This window comes from Opisthocomus hoazin, chromosome 1, assembly GCF_030867145.1.
Source record: "Opisthocomus hoazin isolate bOpiHoa1 chromosome 1, bOpiHoa1.hap1, whole genome shotgun sequence".
NCBI lineage: Eukaryota > Metazoa > Chordata > Aves > Opisthocomiformes > Opisthocomidae > Opisthocomus > Opisthocomus hoazin.
Window position 1 is genome coordinate 145635353 of NC_134414.1, and position 26861 is coordinate 145662213.

General features: G+C 40.0%; 1 protein-coding gene across 6 annotated transcripts in view; it reads right to left on the reverse strand.

Moving 5' to 3' along the window:
* PLEKHA5 (pleckstrin homology domain containing A5) overlaps positions 1 to 26861 on the reverse strand; it is a 181138-nt gene that overhangs the window by 70951 nt on the left and 83326 nt on the right. For all 6 annotated transcript variants that reach the window (XM_075440278.1, XM_075440268.1, XM_075440259.1 and 3 more), the window contains exons 4-5: positions 1991 to 2074; positions 904 to 1024 (exon numbers count right to left, since the gene is read on the reverse strand). In XM_075440278.1, coding sequence (XP_075296393.1) covers positions 904 to 1024; positions 1991 to 2074 — 205 coding nt within the window. The remainder of the gene's footprint in view (positions 1 to 903; positions 1025 to 1990; positions 2075 to 26861) is intronic.

Consider the following 26861-nt stretch of genomic DNA (forward strand, 5'->3'; position numbering starts at 1 on the left):
CTTGCAGGCTGGACTAGTCTGCCAAAAGGCACTTCTCAGGGTTAAAGTTTTCAATTACTAGCAAAAGTATGGGTTTTTTTTTTCTTGTTTAAATGTTAACTGCTGGGTACAAGAGATTACAGGGCTCTCCTCTGTCATCATTGATCAAAGTTGTTATCTTGGTGTTCTAGCAAACTTAAGCAAACTCTTCATTTTGTAGTAAGTGCACTTCAGGAAAGCCGTTTGGAAAAGAAAAAAAAAATGCACGCAATAGCCTCATCAGCTTTATCCAATAAACTCAAAAGTTCATGTAACTGAACCCATCACCTTGATAAACACCTGGGCATTTACCTTAACTTTCTGAGAAGCTGGTGTACCGAGAAAGTAGGACACAAATTAAAGTGACCTAAGAATCTCCAGGACTTTTCCCAGGAATTTCCCTAGGAAACCAGGACTTCTGGTCCAGTGACAGCAAATGCTGTCACCTACCCTTTAATTTTACCGCAGGGCCACCTCCCATTTCTCTTATAACTACTTGTAACACACAATTACAATTCTCTCTATTTGACCTGGAGAAATGCAGTCAATTGTTTGCGAGCAAGCAATTTCTACAACAATGCTTACCCAGATGTCTGATCAGTCACTCAAGATTTTGCTGTTCACACAGATTAGAAAGGTCACATTCTGTAAACAGTCTCAGTACGTGCAAGTCATAAGATCCGAGATACCTGATAAAAATTACAGCTTCAGTGATAATTTGTTTCAGACACTTCAGTTTCCAAATCAAACGTGAAAGGAGTGAAGTGCCCTGGAAAGGATGTATGCTTTGTTTCTCTTTTTCAATGGAACACTAATATATACCACTGTCTAGTACCTTGTGGAATAACTGAATGATTTTAATTTAATTTCAACATAAAGACTTACTCTGCCCACAGGACTCATTGGATGAGCAGCATAATCTGATGTCAGATTATAGTTAGTTGCTTCACATATCACGCTTACTGGTCGCTCTTTCTTTTCTTCAGATGTCATTGCAGTAGCAGTCCTGAAAATAGAATAGGTAATAGCACTAGAACATGCTGTGTGTGCAGACTGCTACTAAAAAGCACCCCTAAATGTAGCCTAATAGGCTCAGCCTGTGTCCTACTTTTCCAATTTGAAAGCAATTCACACTTCATTGTAAAGTTACCTGTACTGTGTTTTAAACTTAAATCTATTATAGATTATTTTTAAGATGTTTTAAAATAGGATTTCTCTATTAGCATAAAGTGTTGGTGGGAGGGAAAAAGACAGGTATGAACATGAGATGGAAATGGGAAGAAATGCTCTGCAAAGACCCCACACGGCTTTGTCCCAATTCAGTGAGAAAATGCACATTTGTGAAATTTCACATACTGCAGTTCCGACAGTTTTCACTCCAGGCACCATACAACATGTTGCAGCAATGGTGGTGAGCAGGACACCCAATACCCAGCCACGTATAAAATCCTGAGGTCAGGTACGACTTCCATGCATACCTTCTCATATTACCATGTATTCTACAAAACTAATGCAAAGATAGCAAAACCAAGTTATTACCCAATGATTCAGTCAGTGTCTCAACTGGCCAAGAAAATAACCGACTGAGGAGAAACTATCAGGCAAAATATAATAGAATAAAGACACGTGATTGTCCCTAAGTTATTAAAAAATTTATTCTTCTTTGGAAGTTTATTGGATTATTATATAATATATAAATTGGTTGCTAACACTACAAGTGACAAGTAGAAATCAACACAGTGCATAAACATGGTACATTTCCACCATATAACCAATTTGGGCTATGTTTTTTAACTTAAAAACCAGTACTAAATATTTAATATTATCTTCAAGTAATTTAAACAAGTAAAACATTATACATGCTAATTTGAAAAAATAAATTCAATATTGCAGTTAGCAAACACTGAATCTTACTTCAGTATTAACAAGTTTTAAAATATGTATTATATAGGCTGAAAGAGATGCCACTTACTGTTCATTCACAACAAAAATACAGTTGTCCTGCGATGGCTGTCCTGTTACTGGATGTTTGCAGGTTACTTTTCGTTCATTATGACTGCAGAAGAGAGATAAGGCAAATTATTGGGCAATAATTTTTTGATTTTCTAACTCAAGTATATAAATCCAGTACATCGAGTCTATCAGTCCAGTGAAAATAATTATGAGTATTTCATTACAGTCTATAACAATGTATGTGTACACACACACACATAGATACACAAACTAATAAAAAGGATGATACAAGTATTAAAGAATCTTCATTAAAACTCTGGAAAGAGATGGAAAACACTGGCACTGGGTTGGTAATGGTTTTGAATTTAAAAACTAGAGCAGTAAGAGTGTTACTAGTTCATATAATATCATAAATTATTCACTTCAGCTAGGTCTTTATATATCCATAAATGGGATTTCAGCTAGACAGGGACAAGTTAAACATAAGACATAAACAACAACTCTGTAGGAATAAAAAAATCACTACCATAAAAGTAATTATCTTCCAGCTTAGAACATGTTACTAGTTTAAAACTTTCTGATTTTACAGACAAATATTCAGTGACAGGAATAAGAGTGACGCTTCACAACCACAGCTCTACTTTAATTCAGAGTGCACCTCCCCTGCAGCGATCTTGCGAGCACCCGCAAGCTGCCGGGAGCCTGCGGCTGAGGGCTTCACCCTCATCAGCGCAAAATGCTCACCTTGCAGTACCTCGTTCCCCTGAACTGCAGGTGTTGCTCCATCACAGCAGCTCCCACAATGTGCAAGAAAATGCCAAAATTCACTAACTACCAGCTGCTGCCCCTCAACACGGAAATGTTTGGATTTGAGCCCTCCAGCCCCAGAGGGGATGGAAGAGCAGGGGTGGGATAGCCTTTACTGCCTACCAGATACCTAGCGGCAAGGTCTCAGTCCTGGTCACACCACGAGCACACCAGAGAGTGTGGAGCTGCCACCAGCAACGCAACCATGAGAGGCAAGGGGGGCTGAGCTGTGACAGCCCCTCTGAACTCTCCGCAACATAGGAGGAGAGCACGAAAGTGGTCCAGTGATTAAAAAGCACACAAGCAGAAATCAGACCAAGAAAGGGCGATGAGCATCTAACACAGATGTGTGATTTGGATATAGCCCGGATGCTTCGAAACAAACTCACCTCTTCTGTTTTTAATGCTTTAAATAATATATAGATAACCAAGAAAGTATATAATGCAAAACAACAGTATCTGAAATCAGCACTGTAAATCATGAAGAAAGTAATTTCATTTGATAGTATTTACTTTTGTAAGTAATGTGTAATGTAGTGATAATCACATCACCATGTGATGACTTTTTTTTTCCATGAAAGATATATAATACTACTCCTTTCTCATCTGAAAAATATTCTTGGACAGAAAACAAACCTGGACTAAAACAAAGTGGTTTAGTTGCAAGATAGCAGAAAAGGTGCAGAACAACAAAAGCTTTGAATGCCACTTTGTCCTTAACAGCTACTTCTTTTATTGCCTATTCATTTAAGCTTTTTAGCTTTCAAAACTATGAGGCATGGCTCATCTCGCTTCTTAAAACAACCTAGACTTAAGTATCTTAACATTCCCCAAGTTTCTTGAAAATTCCTTTGGATGGTCACGTTTTGCAATTTTGGAGCCTTACTAACTTCCACCATACAAAAGCCTAATAAAATAGTCACAGTACTTTCATGAACAACAGACAGTTGGATAAACTTGCATAAAAGTTAAATGCAAGATTAGAAAGATAGCCCAATTCTTTGCATTTTCTTTACTGCGATTTTAAAAACCTACTGCTACCTAAAGGGACAGACGTGTTTTGCAGCTTAACTAATGAGCTAAAACTCCGGTACTTTATCTTCACACTAAATTCATAAGAATTATAATTTAGCTTCTAAAGCAGCTTCTGTTGCAGAAATACATCTGTTACAGTGAGGGGACAGAAGAGATGGCTGGAGTATGTCTGTGCATTCCTAACTGCCATGGGCCTACAACACCTTTCAAGTTAAAATGGCCCAGATTGAAGAGAACTAAAATTCAAAATAATCCTGAGGAAGCATCCAGGTGGGGGTGAGGTTTTTTTTGGTGATCCCTCTTTTTCTTGACTTCCAAAAACTTTCTTTTCGTTCCTCAGACATTTCAGAAACTCTCACACCAAACAAACAAACAAAATTTAGAGAGATGAGGTGGCACGGCACAGGCTTTGCCAAAATGTTGATGTTAAACCTTGACAGCTGGCTGTCAAGTGACATCCAGAAGTGTGGAAATAAATGGATCAGGACTTCTGCTCAAGGACCATTAAGAGTCAGGACCGCTACAGGAGGCACATCCCACATTCTGTGTGAAAGCACCCGGCTCACACCAACGCAGTAAGAGGCAACACTGCAAGACCCGAAAGGGGAGGTCATACGCAACCAGGAGGGAGAGCAGCAAGGGGCAGGAAAAGAAGGGAGAGACAGGAGAGGAAGCACTGACACAAACCTGTTCAAGCAAATTCTGTTTCAGGCTTGAGTCACGTAGCCAGTCAGTATTCCAAAAATATCAAAACATTTTTGGACAAAACACAGTTTTCCTTACAATTCCCACTGATTTTGAGATGTATATAGGTGTAGCTGACATTATATAAAAAAGGCAAAAAAATACCGTAGGCATGAAACACTTTCCCGTTGGATATTACAATACTTTCTAGCATTTGAGAGACCTTTATAGTCACTTCCTTCCAAAAAGACGAGGCAAAGAAAAAACAATCTTTTTCTCTTCAGCTTACACGCAAGTGAAATCTCACGACTGAACACTGGAAATTCAGCTTGTACAACTCAGCGGTGCAAGAACTATAAATACGTCTAACTGGAGTAACAGATCTTAAATACTTCCATTTGAAAACTTTTTCATTACTCATCTGAATCATTGCATTTTTGGCGTTAATTTAGCTGATATTTTGACAAGATTCCTCAAAATACTTGCGTAAGGTGTAGAGGCGCTTTATAATTATTGTCATAACCGTCCCACGTAACAGTAAGTTAGGGCATTTGTTTTAAACTCGATCTTGCAGACTACAGAGACTTTCATTAAAACCGATCTACCATTTGATAGTCACAATCCTCAACATTCGACTTAGACAGTTGTTCAGTAATTCATGAATTTCTGGGTACAGACAGATGCTTAGTATTTCATATTTTACACTATACTAGTACGTACCTCATCAATAAAGCTCAGGGGAAATACAGCAAAAAAAGGTTGTTTTTTGTTTTTGTTTTTTTTTTCCCCCGAGAACTCTAATTCCAATTTTATACAAGCTCCACTATGCAACTCAGAGTTTCAGCTCTGCATATTTATGTGTCTGTACTTTTATTATGTGGTAAAGAGTGATTCACTTTGACACTGGCAGCTAGAAGCCAGTGTGTTAACTGCTTGCTTATGCAGAGATACAGCCTCCAAGAGCTATGGGGAAGCAACATCCCCCTTCCTTCCCTCTCCAATCAATTTTTCATATGAACATCTTTCGAGAACAATACACACACACACTGTTGCACTTCTATTGAAGTATAGAACTGACCCTTACTAGTTTAGCATCCATAGTTAGGTTGTGTTAAATGGCATGCTAAACACTAGAGCTTAAGTGGAAAAAATTCCCTACGTATTTTATTAGTATTCATGAGCATACTCCCCAAACTCAGTACGTGGCATGAACTATTCCTCATTAATATTTGCTGCTGGGATGTGGTGCGCTCCAGAAATTGACACAGCTGACTAAGATGACATAAGAGATAAGCATTTCAATGCAAAATAAAATATAGTTCTTGCATATATGAAGACAATATTCTGTTCTTAATTCCAGTAGTGGCCCGGGACAGTGACCTGCTATAAAAAGATCCAACCAAATCAAAACAAACCAACAACAAATAAAAAATCCTCCACAACACAAAACCCTAACCACAGCAAAACAGCTGAAGCAGGGACAAGTTCCATTTTTAACCATCTCAGTGCAAGACAACCAATACCAACCTAACAGCACCAACTTAACTTGACCTCTTTTCTCCAGAATTTTTAAACTTCACCTTCCCAACCTCTTCCTCTGCACACTGCAAGCTTTGGTATCATTTAGCAGGTAGCTTAGCTTTGGCACATGGACAAGCCCTTGGAGCAAAAGAATTTATCTTGTTCAGGGAAGATGCTGACAGAAACCTTGAATTTGACTCATGTTACTTGCCTTCTTATCTACTCTCTTTCTCCTTTCCATCCCTTGAGACCCTTAATCTCTTTACAAGACAGGATTATTTTACTTCTTTTCACCAATTCTAGACACGTTAAAAAAAAACTTGTTGTGTACTTTTAATCTGCTCAGTAAATGTACAGTCTACAGCAATCTTTTTGATGGCCAAATGTGATCCAAGGACTACTGAAAAAAAGCTCTCAAATATATAATGGAAATCTACTCTTCTATTTGCAAGCAGTAACAGAATGCGTAACTCCAGGAGCAGCACTTGCCAACAGAGTCCTACACAAGCAGGACTGTTTGTTTGTTTTCATTCTGCCTTGTGTTTTACAGGATGGACGACCCCAAAATGTTGTGTACCAATACTTTGTTCTAACACATACCACTGCAAAATCAGCAAATTCAAAAATTCTGTCCAGTTTTGCCTTTTTAAAATTGCTATCATCTTTAACACTACCAGGATTTTTTGGATATGGAATAACCTCAAATAACAGCAGCTGAAATGGAAAAGAGAGAGATACATAATCCAGCTGTACCGGAGGGTGCACACAGTGCCCGAAGGGTCAGATCATCTTTACTCTGGAACAAAGCAGTTCACTCAGAAGTGTCAAAAAAGATCAAAGTACTAGGGGGGGACAGTTGGTTTAGGGACTCTCCGTTGTATGATTTGGTCGAGTTCCCTGCCCTCTGAAGAAAACAGAGCTGGGCTAGAACTCCCGAAGACACATCTGGTTTTCTCCCCCTAAAATTAAAACTCGATGCCACTTCAAAGCTTCTCTCATGCTCTTTCTTTGTGGACTTTATTTATGTGTTCCTAAATGCTCAGGCCTTCTCATTTGCTCATTCTCAACGTGACCATCAAAGCAAAAACTGAGTTCTACTTCACTGAAAGAATACAAATAACACCATAAACTAGGACACAACTTTCAACAGGCCTCTACATCTTTAATTTAGAAAGACTGTCCCTTTTCACAAGCGAACACTGAAGAACACATTTCAGAAGAATGCGACACCAACTATCTGCCTCCTGACATTTATTCTCCATATTATCTAAGATAGTCTGACAACTTAATCTCTATGATGCAAACATGTAATCCCTATATATCACAAATCCAGTCGGAGTACATAGATGTATTTCACATGAGAAGCAATTTTATCCATTTTTCATACATGTTTTGTGACAAAATACTTTTAAAAGGTTAAAGATAACATAAGAAGGCAAAAATTACAAGAGCAATGAAGTCATCCTCTCTACATCAATGCCGAATCTTCACACTATCATTTAAAGGTAAGATTAAAATGGAGACAAACGTAACACAAGGTAGGCCAGCTTGATTCTGTTTCTGTGAAGCATTTCATTCCTGGCGGGGAGGGGGCGAAATCACAACAGCAGTTTTTACTTTGTGTACTTGCTCTCTAGCATAAGAATGTCTCATTTCTAATTGAAATAAATGCAGTAACTTACAGTAATCTGACAAAAAGTTGTCTGAATTTGGAAAAAATTTAAGTAAATGCAGTCCCTACACAACTGTTAGCAAGGATGTGGTCTGTGGCTGTACCAACTCTTCTATTTTACTAAATCTGTAATGTCACATTGTACAGTAAATAGCAAATGCAAGCACTTTTTTGTCAGTGCTATCATACCCTATAATTACGAACCTTTTTTCAATTAAGCTTTTTAAACAACAACTTTGGAAACCACGTTCCATGGCTCCACTGGAAAACATATGAGTATGATAACTTCACATCAGGGAGTCTGAACAAATGAGAGTGTAAAGAGACAGCAAGTTTCAAAGCAGACAAAGTGCTGACAGACCGGTATAACATCACATATGCTGTTAAAAGCAAAGTGTTTATAGTCCTTTGTGTGTGCTTGGGAAGGTGCATACAAAATTCTGCTAATTTTCTTGGCAGACAGTGCAACACTATAGTTACTGCTGCCACCACTCTTTTTGTCTACTATGAGTTTATTTTTTCAGGCAAAGAGTCAATTCTGTAGACTTTCCTTTCAAGCCCTCCCAAGTTCAATGCCGTTACACTTATGGGAGTTTTGGTACTCTTGCTGCTGCTGTAATGAAAAAGCACCTGGACTTCTTTATATACCTGACTGTAGTCTATCTTTTCATTTATTATTGATATTTATTTTCCAAAAGATTAAGCCCTGAAATGGTAAACTTTTCTTTCAATGGGAACTTTTTAAAACAAAATTAATATTTCAGTGAAAATATGTACAAAAAAAGCACGCCTTTTCTCACTTGAGCAGATACAATTAACATGTTCTTGTGACATATTTACAATGTAAAACTTAAAAGTTTATCCAGTTAAGTACAAATACTAAAAAACTCTTTCAAAACGCTAGGATGGAACACTTTCTAAAATAGCATATACTGTATGACAGATTGAAAAGCTATTAATAAGTAATTTTGTTTCTAATCAAGCACTACATTTTCAGAAGAAGAAAGGGTTGCTGTTTTCAGTTTTCCCAAAACTTTGTGGGAGGGTGTCTCTCACTCTGTGGACAGCATATTTGGGAATTTATAAGATACTCAGATGCAGTAAAGGCCACAAAAGCCACACACCTTTAAATAGCAGAGTGGCAATTTGTGAGATGTACTTGTCATGTGTCATTAATTTATGTAATATTTCACCCCATATGTTTGAAGCCCTGGGCACAGCGTCTAATATCGTACCTTGATAACAGCACTGCGTATGAAGAAAAATTTCAGTTCTATAATTATTAGTCTGTAGTAAAAATAACTAATACATTGTTTGCTGTTTGAGACAGTCTGAGAAAATAGTTAGGTGGGTGTTAGAAGGCAGAACTATCTGTAAGCGTCAGATTTGATAGCTGAAATCCAAGCAACCCTTAACGGTTAACTGTCTGGAAAGCTTCCAAGAACTAGAGTAACATAACACTTCTGCAGTGAAAACCCACAATCTGTTTTCTACAGAAATTTCTACAGATGCCCCCTATTTATAGATCTCTTACTAATGATCTCTTAATAATGTATCAAATCTCATCACTGTTTTCACCATATTGTGTGGGGTTCGGGTGTTGCTTTATTTTTTTTTTTTTTTTTACTGAAGGTGTAGACAAAAGAGCACACTATGAATATATATTCATTATCTACTGCATGACTCGTCCATTTTTAATACTTAGCACTTAACAGTCTTGTCTCTGCCTCTCCCTCTCTCCCAGTTAACAACCCAGAGGACCACAAAATGATTAGCTGTGCATGTAGTTTCTTCCCCAACTTTCCACTTTTTTGGTGCATTGATTCCAATGCTTTCACTGTCTTGCCTTCTCCCTCTCCACTCCTGAATAACAGTCTACAATTACCTGTTGCTGAAATAGCCCCCAATTTTGTGGATTCTCATTCTCCGCAAACTCACATTTCACTTCGCTTCCATTGTTGGTCTCCCTAGGTCTCAGCTGTCTTCACTCAGGACTGCTTGCTGATTTGTTAAAAGATATGACTTGCTTACTATTTTTATTTTCTTGTACCATATATTTCAGAATCTTGTTTAGTTTAGTCTCGACCTACTTACAGCAGCAACAGTCTTTGAAGAATAATTGCAGGAGTCACAGCACAAGTCAACTGTTCAGTTAAACCCCTGCTGTAGAACTACAAAGTAAAGCTGCTTAATTTTATTGAGTTACAAATGCAACATATAAAAATATATATTAAAAGATACAATTTCAGTAAATTATTACCTCAAATTCAACAGCAGACTTTCAAGAGACATTTGGTGAAATCACGCTGTGCTGCTTTGCAAATCTGACTAAGCACTTCAGGATCAAAATCTAATACGCATTAGCAGAAGTAGTTAAATCATAGAATCATAGAAAGTTTTGGGTCGGAAGGGACCCCTAGAGGTCATCTAGTCCAACCCCCCTGCAGCGAGCAGGGACACCGCTAACTACTTTAAATATGTTTATTCTCTTCAGACATCTCTACCTTCAGCCCCATTTCTAGTGATGTCTTTCCCTTATCCCATCTGCTATTATTTATGATTACTCTGGTTTGGGGTTTGTGGGTTGGTTTTTTTTTGTTTGTTTGTTCTTCTAAGATTATGAGAATCACAGCATTAACCATCTATGAAGCAAATCCCTTTTTTATGTTAGCCAAGGTTAGACAGAAGTGTAACATCATAACATTGTCTTCAGATAGCTACACGACTTCCACGATTTCTTGATCACTTTCCCAACACCTTAGGAGCTGGCGTACTTCCACCATCACATCTCTAGAAAACAGCCATTTTTATTAAACAACAACACACTTCTATTAATAACCCAGCAGAACTTCTAGAAGCAAGCCATGCTTATCAAGCACTTATATCAAACTATACCAGCTCATAATTAGACACTTCCGCAGTCTGCTGAGAGATGAAGCTGGTGTGGTAAGCTTCTGTAAAGTAAATACATTATCATCTGCAAAATGCTTAGAAATATTTGTTTTAACAATCTCACAGAATAAAGCAGCTGAAATGTTGGCATATCCACTTTTGGATCAGTTTTAATTGCAGTACCAATTCACATACATCCTGCATTTCAGGTCTTCCCCTCACAACAGATCCTATTTTGCACTGAAATTCATAAAAACAATTATTTTATAAATGAATGGTCATCACTAACACTTTACTCATCGGTTTTCTTAAAGCTACTGTGAGGATTTAATTGAATAATCTTGGTGGTCCATTGATAGAGCATATGCAAATATGTGCACCAGACCCCAGACGATAATTAGTAGAAGCCTACACCGTGTGTGGGCCTGCATTCATTTCAGACAAAGAGCAGAAACTCTATTAAAAATATTCATTGCTTATGATGTAAAGTTCAAGTACAGACACACACAGGGTATAAAGTGTGGCACTGGACTGGAACGCTGAACGTGTCAGCTGTCGGCTGAGGGCACAGCTCAGCCTGGCTCAGCTCCCCTTGTTTCTTTCAGTCCATTCGGGTTCAGCTTCAGGAGCTGGTCGTTTCAGAAAAACAACATTGTTGCCTTAGAAGAATAGCAGTGAGTTGTTTTAGAAGGATTCAAAAGACTGAAAGGTTAGTGACAAACAAAAGCGGTTTGGGATTTGTTTGAAATCACAAATGGATCAGAAATTACCTCTGGATTTTCTCTGCACACATCCTTCAAAAAACTACATTATTTTCTTGCACGTCCACACTTAATGTTTATGTTTTCACTTAATGTTTAGTTGCTTATATTTCAGATTAAAGACCCCAAATATATAAAGATATAACATTTTAATCTAGAGGTGTGGATGCCCAGCAGGCTTGTGGAAAACCTTGAGAACTGACCTAACTGCAAAGAAGCCACATTTCCTCTCTTTTCTCTGGTTTCAACTCCATCATTCCCTACTATTCTACACCTTGTTAGCTTCAAGAATTTCTAAAAATCAGGCAGGCCTCAACACTTCAGCAAAAACCATCTTTCAGAAAAAATGCCATAATAATATCAACTACAAAAAAATACCAAAGGGTTTTTAAGTATCACACTTCGACATGTTAATTCATCGAATCATAGAATCATAGAATGGTTTGGGTTGGAAGGGACCTTGAAGATCATCTGGTTCCAACCCCCCTGCCATGAGCAGGGACACCTTCCACCAGACCAGGTTGCTCAGTTCTCCATCCAGCCTGGCCTTGAACACTGCCAGGGAGGGGACATCCACAGCTTCTCCGGGCAACCTGTGCCAGTGCCTCACCACCCTCACGGTGAAGAATTTCTTCCTAATATCTGATCTAAATCTGCCCTCTTTCAGTTTACAGCCATTCCCCCTTGTCCTGTCACCACAGACCCTTGTGAAAAGTCCCTCTCCATCCTTCCTGTAGGCCCCTTCAGCTACTGGAAGGCTGCTATAAGGTCACCAATTCCTCTCGGACCTTCCTCTTAGGCATCCGCACAAGTCATTACCAGGGAGAGATCCACCTTCTCATCTACAACAACGGCTCTTATGCTCCTATGGCAAGTTTAACTCTGAATGTTGGAGTTAAGTGACTGTCTACACCTAATTGTTGGTGCCAAGAGTACCGGTCAGCAACCAGCAACACCAGCCTTTTACGGCGTTGAATCTGTCTTCCATGCTGTTTAATGTCATTACTCTACAGCATTAATTCCTTGCTTTGATGCATATGACCAAAAAGCAACAGAAGTCCCCGGTACTATGCAACAAGAAAAGCGCTGAGAAACACGCTATGGAAACAGGCACAGCCAAATTACAGCTGGGAACAGCAGATCGGCGCCTTCCCTCTGCTACCAGGCTCAAAATGGACGAGTGGGAGCAGTCAGAGGCAGTGCTCAAAGGAAAACGTCCAAGGTCAGGTAACAGGCGATTAGGCAAATTCAAATTAAAAACAAAATGCAAGAAAAAAGAAAAAAAAAAAGAAAAAAAAAAAAAAAAAAGAACAGTCCTCCAAATATACTTAAATATACTCCTGGTTTGTTTTCTCTTGATCTGATTTTACATGCAGCATCACAGCTGGCAGGAGCCCCAGATACTGGCATATCTCTCTATTAGTCCAGAATGCACCCAGAAAAAGTTAGCAACATTGTGGTGGTGTTATCAAATGTCATCTTCTAATATGAAAGTGTTCTAGCTGTGCAGAATCTTCTAGATCATTCAAACACCTTCCCCCAAATGATCTCAAAAATCCCAACTTCGTTAAAAAAAAACACTAAGAAAAAGCAGTTAAAAGGATACTTCCAGATAAAGATTGTTCACTTCAAAATTATGATAAAATAAATTTATTTTAGAGCGACCCTACCCACAAACACAAAAAGAAGCAAGTCAACCTGAACACAAACTTGAGTACTATTCCCTTTACATAGTGTTTTAGCTACTTTTTCCCATCTCAGTGCTAAGTTTCTCATAAAACAAAAGACCAGGAATCAGACAGACTTCTGAAGTAGTAGCAACAATTTACGACAACTTCAGCAACACTGTTACTCACTATTAGGTAAGAAAGTGAAACAAATGAAGGGTAACTACAATGTACTTTATCTGTAGATTAAAACAACTCATGCTTTTGAAATAAATGAAAAAAAATCTATGTGATAAGTAAAATCAAATGAACTATCTGAGGTATTTTCTTTTAGGAAATAGCTGCACTATACTAAAAAAAATATTTACTGCTTAGAACATGTTTTAATGTATACAGTCAGGTATTTTAAAAGGTGAATTGGTCAAAATAAGTCATAAGAACAAGGTCACTTAAGTAGTAGTTCATATCATTATTAAATTTACCAGACGAAATTTTAGCACCCCATCTGATCAAGAGCTTACATGCACCACCCAGTGCTTACATGCAGATTGTCAATCACTTTGATGTCTATTTGGTCTCGCTCGTATAATCGAACCATTGGCTCTAGAAGATTGGAAATTCGCATGTGACAGAAGTATTTCTTGGCTGCCTCCCCTTGTATTTTCACATCCTCTGTTTCTACACCTACATGGATTGTTCTGCATTATCCTTTTCTTTCATAAATACACAGGATGGACTATGGGTTATTTACAAAATTAACCGTCAGCAGATTTCACGGTTATGCAGGAAACCTACACGACAAAAAGATATCACAATTCAGTCTTAGTTTTACATCCTGTCCCTCACATTTGTATCCTTATCCAACAATACAACTGAAATAACACTTAATTTTTTTAAGAATTATTGATGACCCAGCAATACATACCCCACACACCTCATGAAGTTCAACACAGCCAAGTGCAAGGTCCTGCACCTGGGTCTGGGCAATCCCAAACATGTATACAGGCTGGGCAATGAGTGGATTAAGAGCAGCCCTGCTGAGAAGGACTTGGGGGTTCTGGTGTATGAACACCTGAATATGAGCTGGCAATGTGTGCTCGTAGCCCAGAAAGTCAATCCCATCCTGGGCTGCATCAGAACAAGCATGACCAGCAGGTTGAAGGAGGTGATATTCCCCCTCTACTCTGCTCTCCTGAGACCCCTCCCAGAGTAATGAGTTCAGCTCTGGGGCCCCAGCGTAAGAAAGACATGGACCTGTTAAGAGCAGGTCCAGAGGAAGCCCATCAAGGTGATCGGGCGCTGTAACACCTTCCCTATGAAAACAGGCTGAGAGAGTTGGTCTTCTTTAGCCTAGAGAAGAGAAGGCTCCAGGAAGACCTTATAGCAGCCTTCCAGTACCTGAAGGGGGCCCACAAGAAAGCTGGAGAGGGACTTTTTACAAGGGCATGGAGTGATAGGACAAGGGGTAACGGCCTTAAGCTGAGAGAGGGTAGGTTTAGATTAGATACAAGGAAGAAATTCTTCACCCTAAGGGTGGTGAGGCACTGGAACTGGTTGCCCAGAGAAGCTGTGGACGTCCCCTCCCTGGAAGTGTTCAGTACCAGGTAGATGGGGCTTTGAGCAGCCTGGTCTAGTGGAAGATGTGCTGGCCAGTGGCAGGGGGGTTGGAACTAGGTGATCTTTAAGGTCCCTTTCAACCCAAACCATTCTGTAATTCTAAGACACCCCTTCAGAAAATGGTACACCAGGTTCTCTCTTCCAATTACAATTATAGGTTAACTGCAGCAGTAGAAAAAACCGTGGGACAATACCTCCTCCCGAACAGATAAGATGCCTCTGATGACCTTGTCATCATTTTCTTGCATTAAATTCATGCCTCAGTGAAAGCCAGCAGCTGGGAGCTGTTTCCTTTCACAGTTAGCATGCCATTCAAAGTCTATATGTGAGCCATCTTTGGCCAACTCCGGTAGGCTGCTCTCTCACATACTGAGTAACAAAATGCTAACAGTATTTTATTGCATGCCATACATCACTGAAATTCATATAATACAGGGGCAGCTGTAACACTGAAGTATTTTGATGTTGCATACAAAACACAGACCACAACCTGCAACTGGGTGTCCTGGTTTCAGCTAAGACACAGCTAATTTTCTTCCCAGTAGCTGCTGTGCTTTGGATTTAGTATGAGAAGAATGTTGATAGGTTTTAGTTGTTGCTAACAGATCAAGGACGATTTTTTTTTCAGTTTCCCATGTTTGGCTCATGAGCAGATGTACGAGAGCTGGGAAGGAGCATAGCCAGCCAGATAACCTAAGCTAGCCAACGGAAGTATTCCATACCATAGATGCCATGCTCAGTATATAAATGGGGGTTCGCTATGGGGTAGGGATCTGCGCAGGTTACACAACTGGTCATCGAGTGGTGAGAAACTGTATTGTGTATCGCTTGTTTTGCATATTCTTTATTATTATGATATTATTATTCACAGAATCACAGAATAGTAGGGGTTGGAAGGGACCTCTGTGGGTCATCTAGTCCAACCCCCCCGCCGAAGCAGGGTCACCTACAGCAGGCTGCACAGGACCTTGTCCAGGCGGGTCTTGAATATCTCCAGAGAAGGAGACTCCACAACCTCCCTGGGCAGCCTGTTCCAGTGCTCCGTCACCCTCAGAGAGAAGAAGTTCCTCCTCATGTTCAGACGGAACTTCCTGTGCCTCAGTTTGTGCCCATTACCCCTTGTCCTGTCACTGGGCACCACTGAAAAGAGCTTGGCCCCATCCTCCTGACACCCACCCTTCAGATATTTGTAGGCATTTATAAGGTCCCCTCGCAGCCTTCTCTTCTTCAGGCTGAACAAGCCCAGTTCCCTCAACCTCTCCTCGTAGTGGAGATGCTCCAGTCCCCTCACCATCCTTGTAGCCCTCCGCTGGACTCTCTCCAGTAGCTCTTCATCCTTCTTGAACTGGGGAGCCCAGAACTGGACACAGTACTCCAGATGAGGCCTCACCAGGGCAGTGTAGAGGGGAAGGAGAACCTCCCTTGTCCTGCTGGCCACACTCTTCTTGATGCACCCCAGGATCCCATTGGCCTTCTTGGCAGCCAGGGCACACTGCTGGCTCATAGTTAACCTGTCGTCCACCAGGACACCCAGGTCCCTCTCCGCAGAGCTGCTCTCCAGCAGGTCCACCCCAAGACTGTACTGGTGCATGAGGTTGTTCCTCCCCAGGTGCAGGACCCTGCACTTGCCCTTGTTGAACCTCATCAGGTTCCTCTCTGCCCAGCTCTCCAGCCTATCCAGGTCACGCTGAATGGCAGCACAGCCTTCTGGTGTATCTACCACACCTCCCAGTTTGGTGTCGTCAGCAAACTTGCTGAGGGTACATTCTAACTCTTCATCCAGGTCGTTGATGAAGAAGTTAAACAAGACTGGGCCCAGTACTGACCCCTGAGGGACACCACTTGTCACCAGCCTCCAACTAGACTCAGCGCCGCTGATGACAACCCTCTGAGTTCTGCCATTCAGCCAGTTCTCTATCCACTTCACCGACCACTCATCCAGCCCACACTTCCTCAGCTTCCCCAGGAGGATATCATGGGAGACTGTGTCGAAAGCCTTGCTGAAGTCAAGGTAGATAACATCCACGGCTCTCCCTTCGTCTACCCAGCCAGTCATGTCATCGTAGAAAGCTATCAGATTGGTCAGGCATGATTTCCGCGTGGTGAATCCATGCTGACTACTCCTGATAACCTTCTTTTCTTCCACTTGCTTCATGATGGCCTCCAGGATAAGCTGCTCCATCACCTTTCCCGGGATGGAGCTGAGGCTGACCGGCCTGTAGTTCCCTGGGTCCTCCTTCTCGCCCTTTTTGAAGATTGGAGTGACATTGGCCTTTCTCCAGTCCTCGGGCACCTCTCCTGTCTTCCAGGACCTCTCAAAGATGATGGAGAGTGGCTCAGCAATGACATCCGCCAGCTCCCTCAGCACTCGTGGGTGCATTCCATCGGGGCCCATGGATTTGTGGACATCCAGATCGCTTAAGCGATCCCTCATGTAGTCCTCCTCGACCCAGGGAAAGTCATCCTCTCTGTAGGCTTCCTCTCTTACCTCCGGGGCCTGGGATTCCTGAGGGCCAGTCTTAGCACTGAAGACTGAAGCAAAGAAGGCATTCATTAGCTCTGCCTTCTCTGCATCCTCCGTCACCAGGACACCCGCCTCATTCAGCAGCGGCCCCACGTTGTCCCTAGCCTTCCTTTTGCTGCTGATGTAGTTGAAGAAGCCCTTCTTGTTGTTTTTGACATTATTCCTTCCTCTGTTGTCTTATTAAACTGTCTTTATCACAACCCATGAGTTTTACTTTTTCACATTCCACTCCCCATCCCACTGCAGGGGGGCACACGAGCGAGCGAGCAGCTGCGTGGTCCTAGCTGCCAGCCAGCAGGTTAAACCATGACACTGGGATAGAAGCAGCGCAGGCATCACGCTCAGCTTCACTGCCCCATACATGGCTGTTGCGTTGGAAGTGCACATGCCCGGCCCACCCAGACAACTGAGAGCGCTGTCATCTGTACAGGTATGCTCTGTGTGCAGGCCCGTGTCATCTGCTTAAAGCCAGGTCTTGGGGCTACACTCTTACAAGTGCTTTGAGAAAATGGCTAGCTGCTCCAGAATGACAAGCCTGCTCCATCCTTTGCTCTTGTGTTGGCACCGGTGCTAAAGCAGTCACGCAGTGATCCTGTTCATGTAACTGAAAACGAATCAGATTTCACGGCACTAACCCTCCTGCAAGCTCACAGCACAGGGGGCAGCAAGGGCAGATGGAACCAGCCTCAGACAACAGCCAACTATTGCATTGGTGTAACTCCACACTCAGCCTTAAGCTGGCAAAAGTGGTATTTTTAATGTCAGAGTAATGCATCTGTACTAGACATTTCTAAGAGTGAACTATATGGTAACGAGAAAAATAAATCCTGGTGAAGACTCATTTCATGAAGAAATACCGTATGTAAAAACAACAAATCGGTTTGTTTTGTTTGTGTCAGAGCAAGAGAGGTCAGGGACAAAGGGACACTCCAATGGCAGACATCACACCCAACATTAAAGTCATTTCAATGGAATTTTTAAATGACCAAAAAAAAAAAAAATCCAATACCACCCTCTGTATTGGCTGGGAACACTATCTTCCATCAACCTCATTAGGAACTTGTTTAAGTTTTTCTTACGTTGAATCTGTCTTTAGAAAGAATTTTAAAGAACTAGTAAAACCATATCCAAGAAGATAAATTAAACTGCAGTTTACCATATGGAGTATTACTCATTTCTCCTGCTATCACTAGAAAACATGAACATAAGGAAGAGATTTGCAAGGCAGTGAATTTTCATACGAAACCCAGAAGTGAAAACTCCTTCCCTCATTTTTTTTTCTTTCTGGATTACACATTCTATCAGAAAAGCAGATTTTAGGCTACATTTCAAGACTATAAGACAGAGTGCTTGTAAAAAAAGATGTTTTTACAGTATCTCTCACCTTATAGAACATTTCCAGAATCAGCAATTTTATAGATATTCTGGATCTATAAAGTAACTATGCTCTACAGATTTGTCACAGATCTCCAGCTACTCAGTACAGTTCTACATGTTATGTGACTTCTGACATTGTTTCAGAATGGCTTTCTTCTGCTATCCACAATTTCCTAGCATTCTTTACGGGTAAGTCCCGCCTCTACATGGGTGTACCTCCTCTCCTTGCTGTTAAGTGTGGTGGGTTTAAAATATATTCGCAGCCAGCAGGTTTACAGCAGCACAATCTTTTATATTTGTTACCAAGGAGAAATACCCTGAGACTTTGCACTAAGATGACCCCTGGTCATTCCTGGCAGAAAAGCGCACTGTTCACTTGTTTGTTTGCTATAAAGCCAGATTCCTGGTGTCCACTGCAGATTCAGGCACAGTGTGGATCACGGAACAAGTATCACAGACCAGCTCTTAACTCCTTATTAGTCTTTTATTGTGTATGACTGCTCTGATCAACACAGAAATGCAACATCTAATACAGGATACTGTCTAGAGCTGTACATACAATAATGTTGCTCCTTAGTGCTGGACATTACAATAAAAAACATCATTTGAGGACACAGCCTTCGCAAATCTTTTTGTATCTTGTTTAGGACTGAACGTTCAGTAAGAATCGAGAGACCACAAAGCAATGCCAACTTTAAAGATAGCAACTTTATAATCCAGGTCTTCACTGGGTAGAATTAACTACTATTTGTGAGTATTATTAATTCTCCTTTTATCCCATTTAAGCTTCATAAAGTAAGGTTCAGGAATTTTAACAGTGGAAGGCTGGTGTCATGGGGAAGACAATTCACCAGCAACTTCTCATTCCACATGAAAAATGGGCATAAAAGTGCGTCATCCATGCTGAAAAGAAAATGCCACTTGAATAACTCTTCTTTCAAGTAAGAACGTAGGGAGTTTGGCTGCATTATTGTCTTGGGCTGGGAAGTTTCCAGAAGCCCGTTGACTGCAGGGTGTGCTAACACTCAATTTGCTCCTGCTCCCTGGCTGCCTCGGGCAGGGAGACTGAAAATACTCTGCCAGTGACAGGTCAGCAAAAAGGCATGCCACGGCCTCCTCTCTCTTCATGCCCTTTCCCTGGTGATAATTGAGGCATAAACATCCAAATCAAACAATTCAACCTACTTTATGCATTTCAAAGGAGCAAAAAATGCACAAGCCAAAATATACATTGCTAGCTCAACTTCATACAAAATTTATTTTTTTTATACGTGGATAGTTCCGACCCTGAAAATGATTTGCATTGCTCCATAACTAAGTTATTAATAATTTAATGCTAAGCTAAAAGTCTGATCCCATAGTATTTATTTTATAGAAGCAAACATGGTCTTCACAAAATAAGTGTTTTCAGTATTGTGCAAAAAAAGAACATCCTGGAAGATGAAAACAGAGCAATGTATGAGGCAAATAAAGTAAGATGTTACGACCAAGCAATACATTAATCAGCTGCACGAAAAGCAAGTGCGAACAAGTGGTAATGCCTTGCCACGGATGTTGCTCATACTTTTCCGCATGAGGCAGAAGGTATTTTAAGGTAAAGAATTCGTTTGGCGATCACTGCTCTAAACTATTTCACCGCTCAGGTGAAATCAGAAATTCACCCCTTCCTCTCTCCATCCCTCAAAATAAATGCCACACTTTCAGCTTTTGAAAATTTCTGGCAGAATGATAGCTTTCACTCTTTTCATGAAGGAAATTTGTTTCTAAAGTCAGATAAGGGAAAATACAGATCACACTGAATGCTCACAGTTTGTGTTCCTTCAGGAATCATATTACTTGGATAAAATGGGAGTTTCAATACTAGAAGAAACATATTTCAGCCCTGTCTCCACCCCTCTCTCCCCCCCGTAAAACAGGCAGACTGATACAACTGGCTCCGTTCAGAAGCAAAGCCAGCAGTTCCATTCAGTCACCTTTAAATATATCAATGTATTTCTCCTTTAGCTTCTATTAGGTAGACACATATTTCAATCAAATTATACTTTAAGGTTTAAAAAGCACTTGCTGATATTTAAACTGTATCCTTCTCTCCTTTAAATAAACCTAATCCTACAAGGGAATGGGAAATTTACGAGCAAGACTGTTACTCCTCTAGGTAGGAAAAAGGAACTGGAAAATTCCAGCCATCACCACAGTAACTCAATCTAACTATAGCGCTGTTCAGTTAACCAACAAAACCAGAAAGCTTCATATTAACAATTATGTGATAAAGCTAACTGATGTAATAAGTATCTTTACTTACATTTAAGAAAGGCCTCTATCATTCCACTCCCTTTTTCTTTTTTTTTTTCCTGGAAAGGATTTAAGCAAGCTATCCTGATGAATGTAGAAGTGTAACTGCGTATTTTCTTTTGGTAAAGAAAAGCAACAATTAAGAAATTTACACACAATCCTAAATTCCTGTCAACAGAACAGGAAAATAGCTGTGTCATTCAACTTACATGTCTTCTAACCTAAAATGCTACCAACACCTCATTTTTGTGTGTAACTTCTCTATTCTCTTCCAGTTAATAGTACATTCAATAGGGTTTACATATATCAAAAAGCACAACACACTTTAAACATTGTTGAAGGCAGTCTCATGTAACTGCCTATAAAAACCTATTTCAGCTAAGCCCAAACTGCACTAAAAAACAGTGATAAACCTGGTAATAAAATATAACTTATCAAGCTTTAAAAAAACTCCAAGTAGATATTATAAACATCTCACTGAAATGAAACATGATCATGTACCTAAGTTTAACATTAAAATTTATTTGCAAACTATAATGACACAGAAAACAGGTCTATTTGTGACAATATAACTTAAAAAGCATTTCCCACAGCTCACTGCTCTTGGTTCTGAGTTGGGAGCCAACCACCTACATGAAGAGTCACAGCTACAAAGGAACTTTCATGCTAATAGTAATCATAAATATGATATCAATTCTGTATCTGCAATATATCATCACCATACTACTGTATCATAAAAATTGCCAGTTGACGCATTAATTAAATTATCCTAAGCACAGGCTTCTGAAAGCTAACATGTTCTATCCAGGTAGCTACCCAGAGCTCTCATTCAGACCATCTGAATTCAGTCTGGAAATTATTTCCTGCTGGAAAGCAATATATAACTTTTACCAAGATGAGTTTCACTGCTCCCCAGAACCTTCAAACAGATGAATAAGGAATTTTTGCATGTATTCATCCATCAAGTCTTGTCATTTTTAAAGAAAACACCAAAAGAAACCAAAACCAAAGCAGCACAGCAAAGCCCTGGGCTTCCCTTGCAAAATACCTCTGTGTAGATAGGTGTGCTCTAATTTTCTAGTTATAATATGGAAGATTATCTGCATATTAAAACAAAAACCCTTTCAAAGATTGGAATCTGCCAAGATTTTCAAATATCACAGTATTGCACCACTTTCACAATTAGATCTTGAAGTGCTAGGGAGAAGAAAAGGAGGCATGCATTTTTTATTTCTTCTGCGATGAGAAAACAGTTACCACAAAGTGGAAACTAAAGTATATTTTAGCTATTTAAAACTTAAGCTACCACCAGATACAGCTTTGTGGGTTGGGGTGTTTTTTTTTTTTTCCTAAATATCTGACAGATTTTGCAGCTCAATATATGACGTTCATATAGAAATAAACATACAGCTTGGCAGATGACACACATACATACACATATACTGACTGGAAACGCATTTGGTTTTCCATTTGGTCCCCCCCTCTACACGCATTAACATTGCCGTATGTTAAAATAAGGTAACTTACAAGTGTCTGTTTGGAGAGTACTTCCCATTCAGTGTTGCAAGCTAACTAAAAAACGCTCAAATTCCTGCTACATTCAATCTCTTAGACATGCGAACTAGTAGACAAGCATGCCTGAATAAAAATCCTGGAAGTTAGGCATAGTTACAGTAAGTAATAAATCAGTAAACACTTAATTTCTGCCTAAAATGAAGTTTCTATTTAAAATGTTAACTTGAATGCTACAAATGTTGTATGCTACATTGTCCATACTGTGAATTATCGAATGCTGGTTTTAAAAAATAAAAAAGTGTTTTTCCAAAGGAGGAGGAAATGATTTATGTCTAAAGAAAAACAGTTTTTAAAATGTATAAGAATGACTCACCAGCCTCCAGGGAAACTCATTCCTTACCAAAAGCTTGACACACCAACAACAAAAAACAGACAAGGATGTGAGGTACAACGCTTTTCTCTCGGAAGCTGCTCCCCAATGAGTACTGCACAACCCCGACCCAGAGAAAAAGCAACTTGGCTGTCAGGATCACTGGCCTCCCAGAAAGCTGATACCGGAGTGACGTCAGGCATTTCTGAAATCTTACTGCAGCTCCAAATCATCGAGTCCTTTCTACCAATAAAATCTCTACACTCTAGATGATGGAAGACATAGCATTTAACAACAGGATTAAGTTTCAACAGGACCCAACAGTAAAGATTTTTAAGAACATGTCACAGGGTTAGACAAAACACTGCGGTCAGGAAAAGTGAAAAAGAACAGATGCTGGCTATGTTACCTAAATACACTTTTCTAATTTACCTTCAACCCAAAAAGTTTTTGTTTGTTGCAGCAATAGTCACAAAACATTTCCTGAGTTGGAGGGGAAGGGCAAAGCCCAGACCAGCACAGCACTGGGCATCTGTCTACAGGGCTCCAGCTAATCCAGATGAGAATGCCCCAGCTCTGCACGGCAGCCCTCAGCAGGGCTGCCTTTCTCACTCTACCTCCTTCTGCCCCAAAGTTTGTCCCACCATCCTTTCTCTCACCCTGCATGCCTTGTCCCAGTTGCAGGGAGTATTTGGAAGCACAGTGGACTCTAATCTAAGGTCCTCAGCAAGCACTTGCCTAATTCCACTGGGAAACAAAAGGTGAGGAGACTGGATGAAAAGAAAAAAAATAATACTCAGTAAAAACGTAATCCTTGTGTGCCAAGATCAGGAACTTTGATACTGAAATGGATCCATCCGAACTACTAATGCAGGATGTGAAGTTATAAACACTGTGAAGAACACCACGGAAAGAAAAGGCACGATCATAACAGAGGTACTGAAGAAAATTTCAATACAGGAAAGAAAAACGATAGACTAACATTCTGCTTTAAAAGTACAGAGCAAAAGGAGATGAACAGTATGAATAAGTTATGTGGTACATAAAATTCACTTTTGCAAAAGTAAAAACTAGAGCTGCAGTTGCAGGGACGGCTGGGGTCTTCTACAAATTCCAAAATTTAGACTAGAGTACAGACAGAGATCTTCCATATTAAAATCATAAGCATCGAAGATTATCTTCATGAATACTTTCAAATTAACATCACACATCTTTAAATACGACAGTCCACAGATTTTCAACAATCCTGAACCTCCAGGATGCTAATTTAGAGTTGGTTACTAATCACCGGGGGCACTGTGTGGGAAAGTACTGCCTTCAGTCAACTGGACTGGGGGCAGCATAAGCCTTTCAGTACTGAAGAAATTTTTTGACGTTATAATTAGTGAAATTATCTGAGACCTGTAAAGAGAAGAATCTTGCAGCAAAAGGTTCAAAATTCACAAGATAAATCCCTATTTTTTAAAAACGATCCAGCATGAGTAAGATGAGAAATTCTAAGGAAAGGATAAAAGAACAAACCAGAAAGAACACATGCCTTCAAAGTAAAGAAATGGCAACTCAAGTTAGACACTGAAAATGTTCTTCTGACAGAAGGAATAAGGACTGAGAAAAAAAACCAAACCAACAAACTGGTATGCAGTCACAAAAGGGTTAAAATGGGCGTTAGCCAAGATGGGGACCAAGACCTGAGTAATGTTCTTCCTCAGTTTTCAGTGTAAGCAGTATCAACGATGGGAGCTGGGAGGCAGAATGAACTAACAGAAAATGCCTGGGAGCAGGCTGCCATAGAGGCAGGGAAGAAACTGGTTAAAGAGAAGCAGCCAAATGCAAAAGCAGGAACCAAGTGACGCACAGAAGATGACTTCCAGAATTCTATCCCGCTCAGAGTACTAACTTAAAATTAGTATTTCATTAGTAACTGAAAAGAAAGGCATATGTAATGAAGTCTGATGGTGACAAAGCCAAGGGGTATCATGGAACATACGTGCTGTATTTGATAAAATATGTGAAATAGATGAGCTTCATTCAGAAGGAAATGGATGATCAAGAGGAAGCAGGAACGATGGTGGAACAAAATTCAGGAGTACAAACGTAAGATGATACCCCTAACTAACAAAATATCCTTTGCAAAATAGACAGGAAAGTGAAGGGCATCGTGTATGCACGCAGATGGTTCTAACCTGAGATATCTACCTCTGTGTCCTGTGACTACTTCTGTGATAAAACATGGAGAAGTCTGCACTTCCCGCTGACTTTTTTTCGTCGCTTTTCTAATGGGTCCATAATCTGAGAAAGGTTGAAAGGCAGTAGAATCAGAATATGATTAAGTAATGTACCTATGTCAATTAGTTATCCCTATTAGTTTAAACTAGGAAAAAATACAAGTTTACCAATTCACTCTAAGAGAGCAGATTACAGGAATAAGCCTCACCTGGCAAAGCAGTATGAAGTAGAACAGGACTACAGTACATAAAGATGATTCTAAGCTGTGTAGATAAAACACTAGGAAAGGTAAGGAAAACGTGAGGCTAGAACGAACAGATAAAAGTTGTCCAAGATATGTAAATTGGAAATGAAGAGTTTTAAAGCGAGGCTGGTCTTGTTAATGGCTGAGATCACACTTATCTGTGTCAGAAAGAGGTTGGCTTCAAAATCCACAAGTGCTAACCGTTAAGGCAAGTGACCTGTTTTGAAACAATTTCATCTGTCACACTTACAATGGCAGAAGTCTGGAGTGCAAAACCTGAACAGAGGTGTTTCCAGAAAGGTATGGAACAGAAGACTTGAAGCCAAAATCTAACAATGCAGAAATCAGTTGAAAAATTCAGGAGTTTTACCACCAGTCATGTCTTCAGTGGTCGACACTAGAGACTATGTTTCCCTTTCTCACTTGCTTGCATGTTTCGTGTACAAAATTGATCCACTGCTTGAAATTAAGTTGGCAAACATTTCTTCCCTTTCTGTTAGCATACCATAAGCTTCACAGAAGTAATTAACCTCCTGTTAGTTCCATGGCATTAATGCCCCCCTTTGCAAGAGCTGTGCTATTTCCAGAAGAATCTAAGTTTCACTAATAGCCTCCAGCCCTGATTTCAGAGTTGAGATTTGATAAAGCATTAACACATGATGCCTGAAGACAAAGACAAGCAGGACCAAGGCAGCTGGAAGAGAGAAGAACTAACAGGTTTGAGACATTGTAGCTCACCATCAGGTAAGGACTGATTTTGAACAGGTGAAAAACTTAGTATTAAATAACACCAACTTTCACCACCTTTCTGCCATTTTCCAGTTTTTGATTTCAGTAAAAACAAAAAATAGTTACTTCACAGCAAAATCTAACCCCCCACTTCCAAATGGCCTGCAAACTGAGATAACACCTAGTGCTGAAGCATTATAATTTTAAACAAATAGTTTAATATCATAAAAATGTAAGATAGCTGAGATCAATTCTGAAAATTTAAATTAGAGTAGGGCAACTGGTCACAATTTGTCACTGTTGAGCATACTATCCTGAAGTTATGGACTGTTCCAGTAAACCTAATTTGCTCTTTTTAAGTTAGAAGAAAAATTATTTTGATTTTCAGTCAAGCTAATATAAAGACAAAACAAGATAATAGGCCAAAGGAGCAGGGGAAAATAAAATTGCTCTGGGTACATATGTACAGATAACCACATGGCAACCTTACCTATATTTGCCAGAGAATTCAGGGTTTTATGTGCATATTATTACTAAGGTCTTTAGACGTCTAGTTTAGGGAATGCGCTTCTGATGAATGCAACAGGCTGTCCTACAGACAGTCTCAGGATAAGCACTGTGCTGTATAAAAACCTTCAATCAAAAAGATTTTCCATGTAAATGAGACATACAAAAATGTAAGGTGGACAAGACCCCTGGTGGGGTCAAAGATAAATTCAATACCAGGTCAGGCTGCAAAGGCCCTTGCCCAGCTGAGTTTCAAAAATCTTCAGGAATGACGATTCCATAGCCTCTCTCCACTCAACAGCATCACAGTTTGTTTTTTTACTGTTATCTTTTATTTTCATTTTAACCTGTTAGAATGTACTTTATTGCAATTTATGACCATTGCCTCCTGCCCCTTCTTTGTGCACTTCTGAAGAGAGTCCATCTTCTCTACAAAGCTCATGTAGGTAA